General features: G+C 45.9%; 1 protein-coding gene across 2 annotated transcripts in view; it reads left to right on the top strand.

The window, feature by feature from the left end:
- The window catches only part of LOC135401737 (ryanodine receptor-like), a 118,036-nt gene that overhangs the window by 61,955 nt on the left and 34,510 nt on the right, over positions 1-21,571 (top strand). For both annotated transcript variants that reach the window (XM_064634295.1, XM_064634294.1), the window contains exons 39-62: positions 400-514; positions 1,505-1,684; positions 2,604-2,955; positions 4,082-4,259; positions 4,377-4,541; positions 4,944-5,137; positions 5,204-5,401; positions 6,190-6,327; positions 7,603-7,755; positions 7,908-8,023; positions 8,335-8,495; positions 8,657-8,755; positions 9,950-10,226; positions 11,426-11,550; positions 12,171-12,319; positions 13,001-13,232; positions 13,298-13,427; positions 13,494-13,733; positions 14,575-14,979; positions 15,036-15,199; positions 15,539-15,759; positions 17,294-17,384; positions 20,844-20,984; positions 21,116-21,282. In XM_064634295.1, coding sequence (XP_064490365.1) covers positions 400-514; positions 1,505-1,684; positions 2,604-2,955; positions 4,082-4,259; positions 4,377-4,541; positions 4,944-5,137; positions 5,204-5,401; positions 6,190-6,327; positions 7,603-7,755; positions 7,908-8,023; positions 8,335-8,495; positions 8,657-8,755; positions 9,950-10,226; positions 11,426-11,550; positions 12,171-12,319; positions 13,001-13,232; positions 13,298-13,427; positions 13,494-13,733; positions 14,575-14,979; positions 15,036-15,199; positions 15,539-15,759; positions 17,294-17,384; positions 20,844-20,984; positions 21,116-21,282 — 4,391 coding nt within the window. The remainder of the gene's footprint in view (positions 1-399; positions 515-1,504; positions 1,685-2,603; positions 2,956-4,081; positions 4,260-4,376; positions 4,542-4,943; positions 5,138-5,203; positions 5,402-6,189; positions 6,328-7,602; positions 7,756-7,907; positions 8,024-8,334; positions 8,496-8,656; positions 8,756-9,949; positions 10,227-11,425; positions 11,551-12,170; positions 12,320-13,000; positions 13,233-13,297; positions 13,428-13,493; positions 13,734-14,574; positions 14,980-15,035; positions 15,200-15,538; positions 15,760-17,293; positions 17,385-20,843; positions 20,985-21,115; positions 21,283-21,571) is intronic.

Genomic DNA, 21,571 nt, shown 5'->3' with positions numbered 1-21,571 from the left:
TTTCTAAGAGTGTACTTTATCACGAAGATTGCAGGATCAAGAGCTGGACTATTGGTTATAGCATCACGGGTGATATGCACACAGCCCTGCACGGAGCCAAACCTGAAAAGCGTCTTTCTTTGTGCATTTGATTTGACCCGTTTATTATGTCGTATTGGAGATTTTCGCCGCACGGTTAAGATCCCAGGTGGTCAGAATGATTCGCAGCCCTACCCTGTGGCATGTGCAGCCTGCTATGTCTTGTCGTGTTTCCAGATGTCAGCAGCTCTGTGAGAGTTGAAGTGTCTTGTCTTGAGACAATTGAAGACCATGTCAGTGCAAGCTGTGTGTGTCAGACGGCAAACCCACTCTTCCACTGTTTGAGATCCCAGCAATTACTTCGTTGCTTGTGTTCTTAAGGTTCCCGACGGACGACCGGATCCAAATCGTCTGAGGGCTGCCTCAAGTGAGGAGGCTTTGCACAGGGTTTCTCGAAATGGACGCTCCAGTAAGGCAGTCACGCCAGAGCCTGAAGGTAACTCTGCCCATAACCAGAATACGTGCATGGTGTCTTCCTTTCCTTTCCTGTTGTTTCGTTCACATAATCTTTGTCGTAGCATGTAAAAATAGAGCACCCCCTGTTTGTAGATATATCTACATTACTACAACATGTGAAGGAGTATATATTAATTTTAACAAAAACTACATGAATATTCTTTTGAGCTCCTGCTATTGCTATGCAGAATGTCTCTGGACACAGGAAACACATTTCCGATATACAGTCGCATATTTCAGACTACATATCACTGAACCATGTTTTCACTATATCCGATGCTTTGGAATAGTAACTTTGCATTGGGAGCGAGATGGCGACTACAGTTCTATGGCCTCGTCCACAGCCTGAGATACTGTAAGAAATGGGTTGAGTTTTGATGAATGTTGAATTTTTATGGGGACGCAGCAAAAAAACTGCTTCCAGCCCTAGATATGAGGCACCCGTTTAGCTCAGTGATGTGGAAAATTTATTGTTACTCAAGGACATCATTTCACTAAAAGTCAGCGACTGCCTTTGGCTGAAATTGAACCCATATCATACCTCTGTGATTGCCAATCAGGTGTGCTACCATTACCCTAGGCTGACATTGCTCTCTCGTCAACATACAAAGACCTCGTTTGGACAACACTGACACAACACGTATACTCTCTCACATCTTGTTCCATGCATTCTCACACTGCTATCAGTTTTTTCAGTGGTATAAAATGATATTTATTTATTTAATTTAGTTAATTAAATAATTAATTTATTATTTATTTGTATTAATTTAGTTAATTTAAAATTCATTAATTTAATATTTTTTACCAGCCAGAAAACATACGATGTGCACCTTATCTTTTTGATAGGACCTGGAGGGCGTGTGAGTTATGCCGAAACACGTTTCAAGCTTCGTAGTCCGTCCCTGTATTTTTTGTCACTTTCATCAAACATATCCTCCTATTTGAGCTCACTCGAACGCGTGTACTTTAGGCAAAGCGAAACGCAGGGGCAAGTCTCCGTTCCGGTTCTTTCGGGGTAAGAAGGATGAGAAGGAGGAGGAGCCACCACCGTCCGTGCAGAGGACGGCATCACCCAGCAGAGTGCCACAACAGGCACTTTCACCTCCAACGCTCACCGTGCGCCCGCCTTCAATGCACCGCCTCACTTCAGGTACACAGCACTTGAAAACAATGCCTCGGCGGCTCTCGTACAGTCTCTGTTTGAAATATGGGAGGTTCTCGTCATGATGCACATCCTTAAAGTGCCACTATGGACTAAATCTCGTGTCTTCAGAATCCTACCAAAGCTATGTTACTGAAACCTTCTTGTCTCACATTACATTCCTGCTAAATATCTTGGCTCTACGTGACGCGAAAGCGAGAGAAAATTCATTTTTAGTTTTGAGAACTGTGACGTCATGTTGTACTCTGACGGAGTGCCCGGCTCTCATCTGGCAACGTTGTTGCCCTTCGCGTCTTCCGGGGGCGGCTCACTTTTTGCATTCCGTTAGTGGAGCCCCACGTGACATACCATCCCACCGCTCCGACCTTGGAGAAAACACAAAGGAGGGAGAAGACATCTCTCCCATTTTCCCCCTCTTTTGATCAGCCACACACGACTTCTCCACCACGTGGCCCTCCCCAGACGCCGGGGTCGTTGCTAGGAGACGAGTGCCCTCTCCAGAACGTGACATCGTCGCAATTTGTGGGCTCATGATTACGTCACTCGCTCGTTGCATCATTGAAACTTGTGGAGGCTCGGCAGATCCACAAAAATTTACAGAAATGCAGAGCGTTCGTAAGCAGGATCGAAATTTCGCGTATAGAATCCTCGAGGCACTTTCTTTTCGTGAACTAAATAAAATAAAACCCTGTTTTCGGAGTCCGGAGTGGCACTTAAACATTTCCTTACCAGTTCGCTAGATTCTCTACTCTTGCGAGGGCTATAGTTTGTTGACGCTTTTAAAATAATTCGCCCTCGACACTCACGGGCCCTCACGAGGGCAGTGCAACTCAAAGACAATCGCTGTCCCGTTCTTTCCTGAATCTAGCTCAAATTCTGTACTAGCACGTATTCGTGCCCTTTACAGGCAGCAGCCAGAATCTAGCGCCTAGCGTCCCGGAAAGACCGGGAACCCTCACAGCCCCCGGAGCAACATCCACGTCCCTTTCCCGTGGCGGAAGTTTCAGGCGTCCGTCAGCGAGCCACGTTCCCATGCCCCTGCCCGCCGAGGAGACTGGAGACCACCTGGACTCCACGGTCCTCGATCTGGTGGACGAGTACTTCTACGGTGTCCGAGTACTTCCTGGCCAGGATCCTAGCCACGTGTACTGTGGCTGGGTGACCACATCGTACAGGTTCTACGACAAGAGCTTCGACACCAACAAAGTTCGTAAAGTTGCCTACCATGGCCTCAGCGAAGATGGACTCGTGCACGAAGTGTAAGGCATCCTGGTTGCAGTACAATGACAGTGTGTGTCTTTGTCCACGTAGGGAAAAGGTTCGTGAATAGAGCCTGAAGTTTTCGGGAAATATTTTTTTCTAAATTCGGGGGGTAAAAATTGGGTAAATAAAGATCTCCTCTAAATTCGTGCGAATTCGGGTGAAAAAACTTCCAGTACGCTAAATTCGGGGAGAAATCGGGCTCGGTTACTCAAAGTAACTGTACTGGTTTGGTACAAACAGTGATGTAACTGCATTTGCTGCAAAACAAGTTAGTGCATATTTCTACAGACGTCTCAGTGAGGGCGATTTGCCGGGTAAAAGCCGGGTATCACCCTAAAGAGGCAACCTGCAATTCAGGTTGCAAATTTGGGGAAGAACCGGGTTAAACCCTAAAACTTCAGGCTCTATTCATGAATACTTACGAAAGCATGGCCAGGAAACAAGCAAGTTGGTGACTAGATTACATTATGAAAAAAAAAAAAAACACTCAGAGTCTATGGAGACGACGCGTGTTTCCGTTTTGTGTCATCTCCCTAGTCTCAGGAAAAGGAGAGGGGTTCATCGTGTATCCACGAGTGATTTGTCGTCGAGTACTGACGTTGGTAGTCCTTAGGTGTCATGCGATCCTCAAAACACTGACAACCAACGTAGGAAAGAACGAAATTCAAATAGCTCAGGAAAAAAAGTGCCAACACCACAATTCCGACCCTCCTAATTTCTGGTTACGCTATACTCTGGTTGCTATCAGTTATGCCGCATCAGCATGGCTCTCTCCAGGAGTTATAGTGTCTCAAGTAGAAGGAGAACAACTGCGGCGAATTGTAAACTTATTTGTTTTTATTTAAGATTTGTATTTCGAATCAATTACGAGTCACCAACAGTTTCAGTTATGTTGCAGATACACCTACAGCAATGAAAATGTAACTGAACCATGCTATAGAATCTGCTTAGCGAGTATTTAATTATACATATTCGGATAAATATATGTATATTTGAACTACACGGATTTCAAATATTTATATTATTCGATTCAATGTTCAATATCCATAATCCGCTATCTGTGAAGTGTCGAAAAAGATGACTGATAGGTTCCTGGTTCCACTCCCGGTGTTTTTATTGCAGACTCGAACGCCAGAACTGCTATATGGTATGCGCTGGCCAGCTGGCTGCGGAAGTAAGCCAAGGGGACCAGAGTGGTCGTAGTACCAACCAAGGCATGTACGTCGGATGCCACATCGACATTGCCACAGGCTTCCTCACATTTACTGCAGACGGAAATATCACGAGACAACGCTTTAAGGTACCTTCTATCAATCTATTAGGCCGTTTACGCCCACCAGCCGTGTGCAGCAGTACGGAACCTTTCGTAATCCTGGACGAGCATTGTCGTATCCTAACTTTGATTCGCTTTCTCCAGATGGAACCTGGTACCAAGCTTTTCCCAGCAGTGTTCTTCGAAGCAACCAGCAAAGAGGTGCTTCAGTTTGAGCTTGGTCGCACCCCAACAACGCTGCCTCTTTCGGCTGCGTTACTTCAAACTACAAACAAGCATCTAGCACCACAGTGTCCACCCAGGCTCAAGGTACGCGGGATATTCTTTCTTTTATTGTTTACAATTAGAGCCTCATGTTTTAGGGTTTAACCCGATTTTTCCCCAAATTTGCACCCCGAATTGAAGGTTGCCTCTTTAGGGCGAAACCCAATTTTTCCGCGGCAAATTGCCCTCACTGAGACTGAGGTGTAGGAATGCACACTAACTTGTTTGGCAGCAAATGCAGTTACATCACCGTTTGTACCAAACCACTACAGTTCGTTCGAGTAACTGAGCCCAATTTCTCCCCGAATTTAGCATACTGGAAGTTTTTTCACCCGAATTTTTACCCCCCCCCCCTGAATTTAGAAGAAAAAAAATTCTTCGGGGTCTAATGATGAACAGTTACTTTGACCATCGCTCATTCCCGTCCTTCCGCACAAAAACCTGCAGGTGCAATGTCTCCAACCATACGTCTGGGCTCGGGTTCCCAACATCTCCCTGAGGCCTCATGCACTCAGGCTGTCCGAGGTTCGTGGCTGGAGTATGCTGTGCGAGGACCCAGTGTCCATGTTGGCCCTGCACATTCCTGAAGAAGACCGCTGCATAGATGTGCTGGAACTCATCGAGCACGAAAAACTGCTCAAGTATGTTAACTGTGCCCTTAAGGCTGCTCCGAGACTGGTTTATAAGAGCTCAGCTTATCTGCGCAGCTTCCATGCTCAAACGCTGTCCCTGTATGGTGCCCTGTGCTTCCAAGGCAATCATCGAGCAGCTCACATGATCTGCTCTCACGTGGATGAGAAGCAACTAATGTATGCCATCCAATCCGAGTACCTGTCAGGACCTCTGCGCACGGGCTTCACGGACCTGCTCATATCGCTTCATTTGGAGTCGCACGCTTATGCCATGTAAGACACTTTCTTATAACACCTGTCCTTGCATCTTATGTACCAGTTTCGTTTAAATTAGGGATGGGCCAACCAAATCCTTGAATCCTCGAATCCTAGGCAGGGATTCGAGATTTGGGAATCTGAATCCTAGTGCCCAAAACGCCAAATTGAATCTTTTGAAACCACCAACCACGTTTGTTTGTTTCTTTTTAAAATTGGCGCCTCTGGAGTTAGCCAAAAGCGTGACTGGCCGGCGGATGTTTTCTTGTTTGTTTGTTTACATTGGTCTGGCCTGAAAGAGTTCAGGCCGGAACTCTTACATTCCAAGTTTAAAAGTAACGTGGTTTTGCCTTCGATTATTTCTTAGTTTTATGGAAAGAATTCAGACTCGAGAGTTGATGTATTTCCTGTAGTCGATGAACAACGCGTTAAATAAATTACATTTAAGAAGTATATGGGTACGTTTCCTCGTGAAAGTGAACTATTATTTCATTCGTTTTTCATTAAATAAAGATATCAAATTCTGCTCCAAAGCGCTCTTTGCGCACTTGCTCTTTTTTTAAGAAAGAATTCAAAAGATTCATAAGATTCGTGGATTCGCAGAATCTTCCTCGGATTCGGAGAATTCTGGATTCGTCCCATCTCTAGTTTAAATGTTCAAAATCCTTCAATAGTTTACCGCTTTGGTGTGACCACAGTCCACTGGCTTAGTGCCCAAGGATCGAGAGTCTAGACAAATAACGTGAGGATAGTTTCCCTAGAAAGATTGGATTTCTAATGTAACTTTGTCCTTTTTCTGTTTCCAGGAGCCTTACTCAGAACGAGTTCATCGTGCCATTAGGAACCGAGATCCGAGAACTTTACGAAGATAAACTCAGAGCGCACTCTTTCTCCACACTGGAGTGTCTCTCTATTCGGCCTGAAATCTCTTTCACAGAAAGAAGGTTTGAGAAGTTCATGCATAGCACGCCCCACTGTTCAGATGCCCACCCGTGTCTTTGTTACTGTTCGCTATAAAACCCCACTAACCCCACAGGCATGAACATAGTTGTTGCGTTACCATACAGACATCACTACTGTAATTTACTAATGAGTGACTTTATTCCGAGCACGACCATAGAGGACGTGATACAGAAGCGATTAAATGTGCGTCTGGTAAGCAACAGCCCGACACGAGCAGCGATTTGTCCGCAAAGATAATCGAGCAAAACGGTGACAAGCAAAAAAACTGACACGTGTGGGGTAGTCGCTCCGAACTGGTACACTCCTTGACATTAACGCCGCCATCCACTTAATTAATTTCTATTCGCGCAATTGTTTCCTATAAAACGACTGTAATTGACATTTTTATCGTCCGTGCACCATTCGAGTGATGTCCGTTTCTGTCACGGATCTATGGAGCAAACTTGACGTCCGCAAAAACTGCGAAAACTAGAGTGTGTACCGAGTTTCACGAATCCGTAAAAAAAAAAAAAAAGGAAGAAAGAAACGTATGTGTGAATAGCCCCTTGCTTACACTGACATTGCAGGCAATGTGACAACAACGCTAATGAAGTTAACGGAAACGCTCCTTTCATGATTACTTTCTGTCGTGACTCTTTAAAGGGAGACTCCGGGACAATCTGAAACTATTATAATGGCTGCGTAAATAGATTTGATACATTATTCCGAAATGAGAAATAAGGTTGGTTTGGCAGTCGGGGACTCGTTAGTTGCCAAAAGAGATGGGAAGCTCAAAACGAAACGGAAACTTCGGAAGGTTCCCTCTACTACCTCCTGTACCATGCGTGGCATCACCAGTAGTCTAGTGTGGTCCACCGGCTGTTTTTCGGGCGCACGCATTGCAACTTCTTCGTGCCACATGGATGTGCAGTCATCTGCTTCCTCGATTTCATTCTAAAATATTCCCCGGGTGTAAAAGCAAAATCTACGGATAGCCGTACACGAGGAATACTGGTGAGGTGAAGCCCAGTGTTTCTGGACTGCTTTTCCCGTGGAGGGAGCGCCTAATCACTCGAAGGAAGATATTCCTTTTCTAATTACCCGTGCCACTTGGGGATGAGAAATTGTGTTCGCTGAAATATCGTACAGTACGGATTGATGTCTCACTGCTACCTCGACACGTTTTTGGTGCGGAGTCTCACTTTAAGTCCTGCGGTCACATAGAAACGGCCAATACACGAGCATTGTATTTGTATTGTATTTCCTGCCTTTTTTAGGGAGGACCTAGAATCAATCCAAGAGTTGGGAACACCGTACTTTCCAGTGGATGCACTCAAACTGTTCGTCATTGAGGCCTTGGTCGATGCCGTCAAGAAGGACAGCCGTCCCAACAGAGACCCCATAGGTGGCAACAATGAAAACCTGTTTGTGTAGGTGACACACCCGTTGTGGGAGGGCATTAGAATAGTGCTGCGATGAAGTATCCTCTTCAGTTATTCGAAATATGAAGCGATTCGGACGTACCACATTCTTGTCGTTTGTGAATTACGTATTATTAAAAGATGTTGCCTTTTTCTTCCAGCCCTTTGTTGAAGTTGGCTGACAAAATGCTGCTCGTTGGCCTCCTGGATGACACCGACCTTAGATGGCTTTTATGCTTGCTCGATCCCGAGACATTTGATGCACAAACGGACGGAGGTAAGCAGCTACACCGAGGAACATCGATACAGCGACGTGAAAAACAAAAAAGTGAACTGGGCTAGTTGGTTGGACGTGCTTCACAGAGGTGAACAAATTGGCTGTATCGAAGAAGCGAAGATTCTGACTGTTGAAAGATTTTTATGCTAAAAATGCCCAAAAAAACTTGCGCTCAGCACAAAAAATGCATTAGAATACGTATCTGTTTTCGTACTTGTTACAAGAAGACAATAGTTCTTGCTGACCAGCGCAAATGTCTTAAAGCCGTGACATGGTAGTCGAATGCTTACTCACCCGTTCCACTCTTGAAGGGAACGGCACTCGTCCAATAGGACTGATCGACATGAACATAGCCGAGGGCGTAAAACTGCAGATGTGTTACATCCTGCACCACTTGTGCGACCTGCAACTGCGGCATCGTGTTGAAGCCATCGTGTCCTTCTCTGACGACTATGTTTGCAACCTCCAGTCGGTGAGTCTCTCGAAGACTGCATTGCGTGAGAGTGGTCCTTTCAAAATGTGTAATATCGCACGTGTGACAGTGACCTTCAGTGGCCACCCATTTCAGTTTTGCAACTCTTTCTAAGTATTATTATTATTATTATTTCTTTTTCCTTTTTTTGTTGCCTTTAGGATCAATTGAGGCGGTACATTGACATCAAGCAGTCCGACTTGCCCTCATCGGTTGCAGCCAAGAAAACTAGGGAGTTCCGTTGTGCTCCAAGGGAACAGGTGAGTGTTATCAGTCAATCATTTTATTTTAATACATTCATATAGTACACGCAATTAACGTAGAACTGAAGTTAAAGGGGTTGTGAAACTACCCCTGAGCTTTTGAAGGAATAATATTGTAAATATTGAAAGAAAGAAAGTGCATCCGTTTCCGTTTCCATGACGACGCAGGGAGTTGTAAAGGGAGCTGGCCACCGGAGAATGGCCTTCATTATGGTGACCTTCGCATACTTGGGGCAAGCGTGCACAGCTACTTCCCGTCTGTCTGCTGATGCCTGCTGTTCAGGGCCACTGTCGGCGGTGGCTGGAAAAATATTGCATCTTTAAAAACCCTACTGTTAAAAAAAAAACATTCAAATGTGGGACGTTGTGTGTCGAATCCATGGACTACAACGTATGAAATAGTTGCGTGTGGTTTCTCAACCCCTTTAAGATTGACAGCTAATACTGAGAGCTAATATACGTGACAGTTCTCAGAACTCAAGCCCTCTGTTTGGTTCCCCTCCATCATGTTGAACCAATTGTATTCCAAATCTAAAGCTTGACAGCGACCCTTGTGGTTTATAAAGAGTACACAACGACTACAACACAGAAAGGCAAGGCGAAGATCGTGCCACCCTATCTTGTGTCCACTTCGTTTGACCAGATGCGGTGCCACCCTATCTTACGTTGTGTCCGCTTCGTTTGAACAGATGCGGTGCCACCCTATCTTACGTCGTGTCCGCTCCGTTTGAACAGATGCGGTGCCACCCTATCTTACGTCGTGTCCGCTCCGTTTGAACAGATGCGGTGCCACCCTATCTTACGTCGTGTCCGCTCCGTTTGAACAGATGCGGTGCCACCCTATCTTACGCTGTGTCCGCTCCGTTTGAACAGATGCGGTGCCACCCTATCTTACGTCGTGTCCGCTCCGTTTGAACAGATGCTGTGCCACCCTATCTTACGTCGTGTCCGCTCCGTTTGAACAGATGCGGTGCCACCCTATCTTACGTCGTGTCCGCTCCGTTTGAACAGATGCGGTTCCACCCTATCTTACGTCGTGTCCGCTCCGTTTGAACAGATGCTGTGCCACCCTATCTTACGTCGTGTCCGCTTTGAACAGATGGGGTGCCACCCTATCTTACGTCGTGTCCGCTCCGTTTGAACAGATGCGGTGCCACCCTATCTTACATTGTGTTCACTTCGTTTCACCAGATGCGAGCCATTTTGGGCTTCAAGAACCTCGAGGAGGAAAACGCCGATCAGTGTCCATGTGGGGAGCAGCTGCGAGAGACCTTGATCAGCATGCACGCGGACCTCATACAGAGACTGAAGGCAGCCATTACATCTGAAGAAGAAGAATCTGGAGAAGAAACAAATGGAGCACAGTCCAAGAAGTCGCTTCGAAGCAAATTCATGTCCATAGTCAACTTCGTCCGGGCCACGGAAGAAGCAGCACAGGAAGTAGAGGAACATGTCACTTTACCTGAAGGTTAGTCGAGAGCATGTCCTTTGCACGTGTAGGGATGCAGTAGACGACTGATTTTCTGGGCGCCAATTTTTCGGACTTGTTCGATACTTCGAACTCCCACGGGAAACCGTGACCTTCGCTATAGGAGTAAGACACGTTTGGTAGAGGTGTGTGAGTATTCAACTTCTCGAATATCAGTCACTGTTTAGATTTTTCAGACTGCCGTAAAATTCCCACTTTTTGTTCCGGTTACCATCACTTCTGTAAAATCAGTCGGCTACTGTATGGGTAGGGCCCTGTTTTTTCGGCTTTTATGTTCTTTTGGAAATCGGGGGGGTTAAAAATCTGGTTTTATTTCAGGAGCCGTAATGCCGGGTAAAATTGAACAATATCGGGTGGAAAAGCAGATTTTCGGGTCGAAAATAGAAAAAAAGAGTGCTTCTCGCACTTTCGATCAACACAAGATACGAAACATTCATGCTGAATGTGCATCGTGTAGCATTTGGCAGTGTCCGTATTGATGGCTGAAATGGCACATTGCCAAGTTAGTTTTCGTTGTTTTTTTTAACCCTAAAACAGAGGGCCGTATGTGTAAGTAAACAAAAATGTACGAGTAAATGAAACAGGATGGCAGTTGCCATTTCAGGTTAGTGTTGGCAGACCAGTGTCAAGAAATAGTGTCTGCACGTCATTGCTGTCCTTTGCCACTGATTGGGCGAGGCCTGAAGGGCGAGACAGGGCCAAAGTCCCGCTGTCCTCCATGGAGCATAGTAGAGGGATGTAGGGCATGACAGAATGACCAATCCCAGTGAGGCCTTCGGTTTTATGCTGTCAGCCAAAGAGCACTGTGTTTGCTTCAACAACAGACAGAGCGAAGTATGTACCCAGCGTCCCTCTAGCACAGTGGTAGGGGGCTGGAATGCCATGTCCAATACACAGCACAAAGAAGGCCCTTGAAGCATGTAGGCATGTGTGTCTCCTGTCGTAACCTGTCATTGTTGTTGTTGTTGTAACACGAATATTTTACGTGTTTGCTTTAAAAGCATGCAAATCTGCTTTATCCGACGAGTATCTTTGCAACATGATTGATGAGCAGTTGTATCGCTGAGATGGCCTGTATGAGTAAAATGTATATCTCAACACTCTATTATTACATCCATTTTATTTCTATTTATCCATTATTTATCCATTTATTTCTATTTTGTTTTCTTATTTCTCAGAGGTGTTTACGAAGAAGGTGGTGCTGACTTTGGTCAAGTGGGCAGAACAGACAGAAATTGAGAACAGAGAAGTGATCCGCGAAATGTTCCGGCTCCTGCTTCGAATCTACGACTCAGTTGCTGAGGTACCGTACATGCCTTCTCTCTCGATGGGGGATTTGATAGGGATTTGACTAAGGTTTTAGTGTGTTCTGGGGGCTGAGGAGCAGTGTAACCGACCCACAAAAGGGCGTCCTTGTGGTCGTCATCCTTGTTGGACAAGTTCTTAAGCTTCACTTCGAATTAGATAAATGCTGCAATTCTGCATCGTTATTTAAAAATTTATTTTAGATGTTTTCTTCATGAGTCTCACCCACCAGCTTGCCCGCGTCTGTGTCATCTTATCTCTAGAATAAGTTTTTGCTTAACCTTGACTAGTGAGAGAATACAAATTATGCTATTGGTCAAGCAAGATATGCGCTTCTAGACATTCAGAAGAGCCTGATACTGATCAGACTCGTGTACGTTCTCTGACCCAGAGACGCAGCCTAATAGGGTTTGGTAGCGTCTATCTTATCTTAAGTAACTCGAGTGACAACAAATTGTCGATATGCAGCTGCGTTTACGGCAAGTTGTTAGGCTGTAAACGACAAGTGAGTTTACAGTGTAGTAGCTTCGTGAACATTTTATATGAAGTTGAGCAGTGGCTCTGGAAATTGGTGCTTCATGCATTGCCTGTAGCATTTTTTTTTTCTTCTTCTAACAGTTGATGCGTGCCTTAGAGAACACATATGTGATCAGTTATAAGAGCAAGAACGACATCGTCAATGTGCTGAGTCACCTCGGACAAGTACGAGCTCTGCTGCCTGTGCAAATGTCGCCGGAAGAAGAGGAGATTATGCGGAAGAGGCTCTGGTCTGTACTTCCCTCGTTACCCATCTTTTTATATTCCCGTTCCAACTAAATTACTTAGAGAGGAGTTTTGTGTTATCATCCCGAGTTTCATTAAGTTATCATCCTAGAATAGGATTTTGAACGTTAGCTCGGAAGTTTAGCGTGGTTCATGATATATCGGTCTGATAAGGAAGTAGCCAAAGAGGAGGGTGTGCTGCCCTTTCGTGTGTGTGTGTCAGTGTAACTAACTAGTTAACTAATTGAGCATTTTTGCACTTATCTAAATTCATCTGGACCCAACCTATACACGATCTATTAATGGAAGCCTACAAAACACGAAGAACGCTCAATGTTATAAATGAATGGTGGTAACGTGCAAATGAAATGTATTGGGATAACCAAGTGGGTTGGATAATAAATTAATAATATAATAACCAATAACTGTCAGTAACCGTCATTAGTGTAATTACATCGCGTTGCACCAAAAAATCGACTCCAAAAGTATTCGGCTTCAAAATGCGCGTGACTTGAGATTGAAATGTATGACATTTGGATTAAAATGAAAAAGTATTTACTTTGTGCACCGGCAAAGGCACTGATAACCTTTCCAGACCATGATGTTGTGGCATGACATAACAAGAACTTGTGGGCATGCTGGTCCCGTAAGAATTACCGTACCCTCGTTTACCTAATGACGGACAGGGCCTTGGTCAACAACCGTATCTTCTTCCAACACCCGGACCTCATTCGAATCCTTCGAGTGAACGAAAACGTGATGGACGTGATGATCAACACTCTGGGCAAACGGGCTCAGACGCAGTCTTCCGGCCAAGCCCTTGCTGCACCTGCGGCCGCACAACCCGCAGCTAGTGCTTCCTCTCCTGCTTCACCAAGTGCCGGAGGAACTGCCACTGAAGCCCCGTCAGCTGATAAGGTGACGGAAGGTCTTCAGAGAGGCATATTATAGTGATGCTCGAACCATACTGTATCCTGCCGCAGGACACATCTCACGAAATGGTAGTGTCCTGTTGCCGATTCCTGTGTTACTTCTGCCGCACCAGCCGACAAAACCAGAAAGCCATGTTCGATCACCTCGATTTCCTCCTAGAAAACAGCAACATCCTATTGTGTAAGTGTGACTCTACATAAAGCAGCGTCCAATGAACTTTCTCTCCCAATGTGTCGTCACTCGCAGCACGCCCTTCACTGCGCGGTTCCACGCCCCTGGACGTGGCCTATTCTTCTCTGATGGAGAACTCCGAGCTGGCCCTCGCACTAAGGGAGCACTATCTGGAGAAGATTGCCGTGTACATGTCTCGCTGTGGTCTTCAGTCCAACCTGGAGCTGGTGGATCGCGGTTACCCCGACGTGGGTTGGGACCCCGTCGAGGGAGAGCGATACCTCGATTTCCTCCGTTTCTGCGTTTGGGTCAATGGTATGGGATCTCTTCATTCATGTTCATGTTCAGCGTTCATGTTCAATGTTCATGTTCAATGTTCATGTTCAATGTTCATGCTTACAAACCTTGTGACTTGGATGTTACAAGGGTGTAACCATAGGTTGGCGAACCGATTCCTCATGAACTCCATGAACATCATTCACGGGGAATGATGTGAAGTTTAGTGTCGGGAGATGGGCTCTTTTGTGAAAGGCATCCAAGTTTATGGGAATTTATGTGCGCTTGAGCTTCGAAGGGAAGCACCTGCACACCTGGGCCGCAGCAGTCCTGACTCATGATGAGGCAGTGACACCGAATGATAGGATTTAATGGGTGTTACACACCTGTGGGTGGGATAATGAGTGATGTGATTCACAAGTGCTAAATCCATAGATTTTCCAAGCATACTCCTCCCTAACATTCGCCTCAAAATCATCTGACATGACAACCGCAGCAAGATGAGATGGATGTCACATGCCCCCTACAGAATCTCAACACACCCGTCAAGCAAAACTCCTGCTGCACAAATCCCTGGTTAAGCTTTTATTGAGTTTGATGTTAACGGGGAATCGGTCACATTCATTATGGAGAAGCTTTTGATTTTGCTTCATGACAAAAATCAGCGGTTTTGTTTTCATTGTGAGCCAACTAGATTATTCATTCCGGAGCTCAAGCAAGTGGTACACTACTTAGTTTGCCCTACATTTCCCTTGTGTTCACTTCTCTGATTACACATGCACCAATGTCAATTGAGACTCATCTACCCCGGTGTTCTCTCAGAGACACACCCAGCCCACCGGCCTGCTCTTTTAACATCAGTTTGCCTGCATTCCCACAGGCGAAAGCGTGGAAGAAAATGCGAACTTGGTGATCCGACTTCTGATTCGCCGACCAGAATGTCTGGGGCCTGCCCTACGCGGAGAAGGCGCGGGTCTATTGGACGCCATTAAAGAAGCCATCAGAATGTCTGAACGAATCACGATGGAACGTGAGCAGAAAGGACTTACTTCAGAGGAACTAGAAGACGAAGACTACATCGACATGGGAGCGGCAATACTGAACTTCTACTGCGTCCTGGTCGACCTGCTAGGACGATGCGCTCCGGAAGCTGCTACCATAGCGCAAGGGAAGAATGAATGTGTGAGGGCAAGAGCCATCTTGAGATCCCTGGTGCCACTGGACGACCTACTGGGAGCCTTGAGCCTACGCTTCACTCTTCAGACACCAAGGAAGGGAAAAGATGGTACAGTGTTCATCACCTTTCCAGCTTCGGATACACGGTTGCTCGTTTCATTATAGGCCAGACAAAGAGCGACCTGCCTCCTGGTCTGCAGCCCAACCACAAACAGTCAATCGTGATGTTCCTGGAACGCGTTTACGGGGTGGAGACGCCAGAGACCTTCTTTCGCCTCTTGGAAGATGGATTTTTACCTGACCTCAGGGCTGCTACGATGCTGGACAGAGTGTGTATCACGTTAAGTTCTTTGATGCCACTGCAGGTTAATGTTGGTAACCGTTATGTGGAGTACACATATTGCTGCTGTTCGCGGACATGGAAGCAGGTTCCGAAATGTGAAAGTCACGAAAAATTACTCCTTCACTCTTTCGCAGAAATTTGCATTCGTTTAAATCTGCACCGCATTGTTTGCTCCCAACTTTACCTTGAAATCAGATATACACGTTTCTTGGCTGATATTGCTTTTGATACGCAGTGGAGTTCTTGCTCGAAATGTATGTATTTCCTCGTGCGCACACCAGTACTGTTTGTGTTGTATGTATGTATTCATTTTACCTATTGGCAGGCGGACAACATTGAAAGTGATATGGCGCTGGCTCTGAACCGCTACATCGGTAACTCAGTGCTGCCGATGCTCATTCAGTACTACTACTATTTCACCAACGCGGAGAACTACGCGAGTCTCCTAGATGCTACCTTGCACACCGTCTACCGCCTGTCGAAGGTCAAAATCCTCACCAAGGGTCAGCGAGAGAAGGTCTCGGATTTCCTCGTTGCCCTCACCAGGTACGTGCTCACTGTAATCCGGTCGACGAAAGACAGAACGCAACTTGTCGGTTGGTTACACCAGGCAATCGTCCTCACATGGGGACATAAAGTCCCAAGGAGTAAACTATAACGAAAGAGAAGAATGAAATGAATTTGATAGCTTTCCTTGGCTTCCGAACCCAGCTTAAAACCATTCCCACTGAAGAAGGTAAACGGCCACATTATGCAATGCAAAAGATTTACTCAGGATCCTGCATTGCAGGTGCTATATCTACTGTGGTGACCACTTATAACGTAACCGCTTATAACGCGGCTTTTCCCGACCCCCAATATATCGCATCTGCGTGACGTAGTTGCAAGAGCCGAGAGAGGGGAAGCGACTTCTCCGACTGCAGAGTCAAAACCCTTCGCGTACAAGTTGTTAGATGGCTGCAACAATTTTTGTTATTGGGTAATGTTTGATGACACAATGTTTGCTACACTTGTATTGTTCACAGTCCTGTAGCAGCAAAGGTACGTAGGTCAGGGGTCATTTCAGCGTTCCTTCAAAGGGACGGTCGCATTCGAAAATCCACCTATGAAACGTATCGGCCAACAATCTACTTGGCTAATTTTTTCCGCATCCTACTAGATTATAACAACCATCTCATAATCGACAACCCCTTTGAGGACCCCATCTGCACTGTCCGCTAGGAGCGCTGCTCATCGGCCCGCGAGGTCTACATCATGATTCCACAGCGCAAATTTGAATTTTGAACGCGCAGAAGCGGACGTACGACTACCGTAACAGACGACAGCAGGAGCTCCTATGAAAACACGTAGAATGATGATGATAATCAACTTTATAAAGAAGCATCTTCCGTAGGACATCCACCGCGTTTGCAAAAATACGAAGGTAAGCTGAAGTACAAAGTATTGTAGAAGTTGAGGAAGCAACAACCGGGCCGATGAGTGGCGCCACCGCTAGCCTCCAAATGCGGCGCTCGGAAGGGGTGCCTATAACATGGGCCCTATAATGTAGTAGGCCGTGATTTTTTCATCCGAAAAGTGCTTAGATATTAAATCAACAAATTTTCAGCGCTGCTTCTGCGGCTGCAGTGGCTCCGACGGCGTGATGTCACTCCCTAACGGAGTTGTGAGAGGGCGGTGCGCAGAGAAGAAAGGCGCCATCCAGATGCCCCGTAACTGTGTGAGCCGCCCACACATCCGCAGCAGTCCTTTTCTCATGGTGTGTTCCGATTGGTTCTTAGGGAGTGACATTCCACCTTTTTCCAGAGAGGGAATTCCGGCATACTCTCAGCATCCGGCGTCTGCTCTTGTCGTCTATTCCATCGAATAGTAGGCAAACCGCACCTGTATATTTCTCATGGGATTCTCAATACTGTGGCCAGTGGTCAACGAGGAATAAAATGACACCACAGTTTCGGAATCTACTGGAACTGATGCGACCGTCCCTTTAAAATTGAAGGAAGAAAGTAATTTCTGGGTCTAAATGGCACAATCATATTCAATATTGCTGTTGACCATGCATTTGACACGTTATCTTGTCCAGAGAAATGCAGCCCAGCATGCTGCTTCGTCTGCTTCGGAAGCTCACTGTCGACGTTTCTGTGATCACAGAGTACACTGCAGTAGCACTGAGGGTGAGCAGATTTCACTCTTTTTTCTTCTTTGTGAAAAAGTTATTTTCGTGCTTTGCACGACAGGCATGTTTACTCACTAACACTATTTTCGTCCAATTGACTACATCACCCTTTCCGACTTCACACTGCATGCACACACATACACACACTGTAAATGTATTTATATCATGTTTTAGTCGCTGTTGCACTCCAGTGCGAGGGTAAGTTCACTCCCTAACACCTGTGTCACACGGGCTGTCTTCAATGATCATTGAAACCAATGGTCATTGAACCTGCGTGTAGCACCACCAAGCGTGTGACGTGTTAACCTGTCAGAGAGCATTGATTATAAGGCTCTTTGAGAAGTTGACATGTTACATGCTTGGTGGCGCACATGGTCAAAGGTCATTGGATTAAATGATCATTGAAGACTGTTGGTGTGACAGGGGTGTATGATAGTTCAAATAAATATGTCCCGTAGGAGCGTCTGACTCCCAACAACTCTCCCGCGAGTTCTTTCGCTCGAAATTGACGTATTTCGGGACTTGCGCGTATTTTGTCGAGTCATCCGGCAGCTTGACCCACTGTGAGGAGTAACCAGGAGAATGTCCTCATCAGCTCGTGTGACGTGCGTTGCTGTGACATTCTGCCGGGGGTTGTCACACCTAATAACCCGATCTCACAGCTGTTCTTCACGTATTCCCTGCAGCGGAACTCGAACGAATTCTGGAGCAGGAGCGACCAAAGCCTGGCGCTAAGGGAATGCCCTCGCGTCATCACGCTGACGTCACAGATGCGTCTCTCTGCGTCGGAATTCCAAACCGTGTAGATTTCAAGGGCTTATAGTGCCGTAGATAAATTATATAACGTCAAGTTTGCGAAAAGTGAAGATTGGGTAGATTCAGAAAATGAAGACGGATTTGGTATATAATGTAAAAGCTTCTTAGCCATCTTTTCATTGGATTTGGTACATTTGGGAATGTACAACCTGTGGAAATGACCTTCAATCTAGAAATTGATGCTTGGAGTGCAAACTAGCCCCTTAAATGTTGTTGTCGCGCAGCCTTTACATGCGGTAGTCTGGACCCTTAATACGTAATGTAGCATCATGCACCGTTCCCCGAAACCGTCCTGATGCCAGACAGCGATAGTGATGTCACGCACAAAAGTTGAACGGGCCTTACATTCTAGACGACACTGTTCTTCGACAAAGTAAAAGAATATTCGCGCGCTCACTTTCATATTCCTTTTACTCGTGAATGTTGACACATTTGGTGCTTCAACTTTCATGCACTCATGACTTTCTCGGTGTCTTCAAGTTAAGGATGAAGGTGAGGTATTCATATGACTGCGGTGATGTGCATGTGACTGGCTGTACCGGCTCGCCGTGCTTCGTGCAACGCTCTCGTGCAACGCTTCATGCGTGCAACGCTTCATGCGTGCATATGCTTTCGCACACGTGACTTGCGTGTAGTACTGCTTTCATTGTGGTGCTTCGTCTTTGTGATGTGTACGCAATAGGGGATATGCAAAATGAGAGTGCTAACTGTCCGATGTCACTGTAGAGCCAAACATCATGGAGAAGTACAGTCGCCGTCCGATTTTTCGGACTCTGCGCGGGGATCGCGCAAAAGTCCGCATAATCGAGCAGTCCGAAAAAACGAATTTCGCTTCAACAGTCAACTTTATTAAGTACTAGTAGGCTGGAAAAAGTTGTTGATGCTTTCTTAACGGCAGTCTTCCATCTCTGCCTGATAACATCGGCTTCTACTTGCATCTACATCTCCATTCTACAGCTACTACTTCCCGAAGCGATATTGTATACGGGTGAAAGCGCCGCAGTCGCCTTCATTAGTTCCGAGTTTGACGGATGCGCTGGGTGATGGCAAGTCGTCGATATCCCAAGCACGTGGAGGGAACATATTGGGACTTCTGGCAACATTAGGCGTCACGATTCCGCAAGTCGGCTTCACCTAACGCATGCGTGCTTTAGGTGAAGCTCGCTTTACTTCGCCTGTGGACAGCGCGTGCTCAGCTTCACGAAGCGCGACGACAGGACTCCTTCACTTACAGTGTTGGAAAATGAACAGTCACTGCCTATTTTCTTGCCTCAGTTGTTAGATTTGGTTTCCTTGACCTTCGCATTGCGTCATGCACGCGTGGGTGAGCTGGCGACCGCTTGGGACACTTGCGGGCTGGGCAAACCGTGTCCGAAATATCGGACGTTGTTATACATTAACTCTATGGGGCCCGTGGCCATTCCGCGAACGCGTCCGAATAATTCAGCATGTCTGAAAAATCGGTCGGCGACTGTACGTACTCTTACTTACAACGAGGCGACAAAGCCCATGCGCAAAGTATAAGAATTCCTATTTGTCTACCAGTAACACCTGTGGAAAGTGAATGAGAGAAGAGAAGGAAGAAGTAGTTACAGTACAATGGCACCGAAACGAGTGCGGCCGGCCGAAGATCAGGATCAGAAGATTGCGTTTGAACGTGCTTGGCACAATGCCCATATATGCAGCCAATTAGTCTTCAAATTTTATTCTTTCCTTTCTGTTTCCGTTTTCATTCGTCATCGGCCGTGGAGTCCAATTGGTGACGACAATGGTGATAGAGCAACCTGTTTTGCATATCCCCTGCTAAAGCCCAAATTGTGGTTGTGTCTGAGGTAGTAATTATTTTGCACAAATTATAGGCATAGAAAATTGCCACCACATTTCCACAGTGGAAATGAGGAAGTAAAGCATTATGATAGGCCACTTCCGTTATTACAAAAAATGTTGAAACTAAGAAAAGTACACTAATGAAACTAAAATTTTGTAGTACACAATGCTTTTCACACGTGACTTCTACGCCAATGAATTCAGCTGTGCGTCTCTCTCTTTTCTTTTCTTCTTTTTTAATCCTTGGAAACCGTAAAAAAAATGCTGGGGATATTTGTATCGCTTCCCGTCCAGAAAAGTCTCTAGCTGTGTTAGCATTAGGGATGGCAAATACAGGTCATTGAGAACATCCTACAAGATTGTAAGACAATGACTATACGACCCATGGCGCATTGCATATGTGTTTGTCGACATCCTCTGTTCCTGCTTACTGTGAGAGGTAAGCTACATTAACATTAAGGACATTAAGGATTTGGTACTATGCAGCAACTGGTGTGTGGCATAACTGGCAATAGAGAGTAACTGTTCTGAGGTTGGAAAACACAAACTGACAAACATGAGTGTCAAAGTGCCTAGAAACATGTAGTATGCTTCCTGCTCAATTCTTGTCGTACCATCACAATTTTCTTGCACGCTGTCATGTTGGTACTGTTGCATGCTAGGTAACCATGAACAAAATGTGTGAACGATACGATACTCTTGACACGTTGATGTAAACATGATGGAACAATAGAAATTGCTATTTCGTTGTTTTTGCTCCTGCATCGAAGGTTGGATTAATTTTTTGCGTATTCTTTCTGTCAATGCTGTGTAGCTGCTGACTCTGCATTACGAACGGTGCAAAACTTACTACAGCGCCAGCGGAGGAGGCGGTCCCTACGGCACGGCGTCTGAAGAAGAGAGGAGGCTCACCATGCTTCTTTTCACAAACATCTTCGACTCCCTCTCAAAGATGGTAAGAAAATCCCTCCAAATATTTAGGTAGAACGCCCCACTTCTCGGATATTAGCTCGCAAACCAAACAGAACTAACCGTACGTTGCTCCTGGTTCTGCTAACTCCCTGGCATCTCTGTTGGACATCCCAGGAGTACGATCCAGAGCTGTTCAACAAGGCGCTTCCGTGCTTGACAGCCATAGCGTGCGCCTTGCCTCCCGATTATTCCCTCTCTGAAGTTCATGATGAGGAGTGGTACAAGCAGGGACCTTCTTCCACTTCCGGGCCCTACATCCCTGAACCCGTCAGCACTGCTGGGTGAGCATTTTGGATGCACTGGATTATTATCGTGTGTCTGTGTAGTTTGTTCATATTTCGTACCGCTGACCAAAGGCTGGTCTCGGCCGCTGACAGCTTGAATTACAGCGTGAAATACCAAATAGGGCGTGCTGGGGCATTGTCACAGAGGGAATGTCGTACAACAGTCATCTGTGAATTGATGAGCTGCAACTCGGCAACATTTGTCAAAAACGTATCTAATCTTTTAAAAAGAGTTGCAAAGAGGATTTCTTCATAAATAATCCGGCTATAAGGAACGGGAAAATGA

This window comes from Ornithodoros turicata, chromosome 7 (genome assembly GCF_037126465.1).
Source record: "Ornithodoros turicata isolate Travis chromosome 7, ASM3712646v1, whole genome shotgun sequence".
NCBI lineage: Eukaryota > Metazoa > Arthropoda > Arachnida > Ixodida > Argasidae > Ornithodoros > Ornithodoros turicata.
This window is presented reverse-complemented; position numbering and strand designations above follow the sequence as displayed.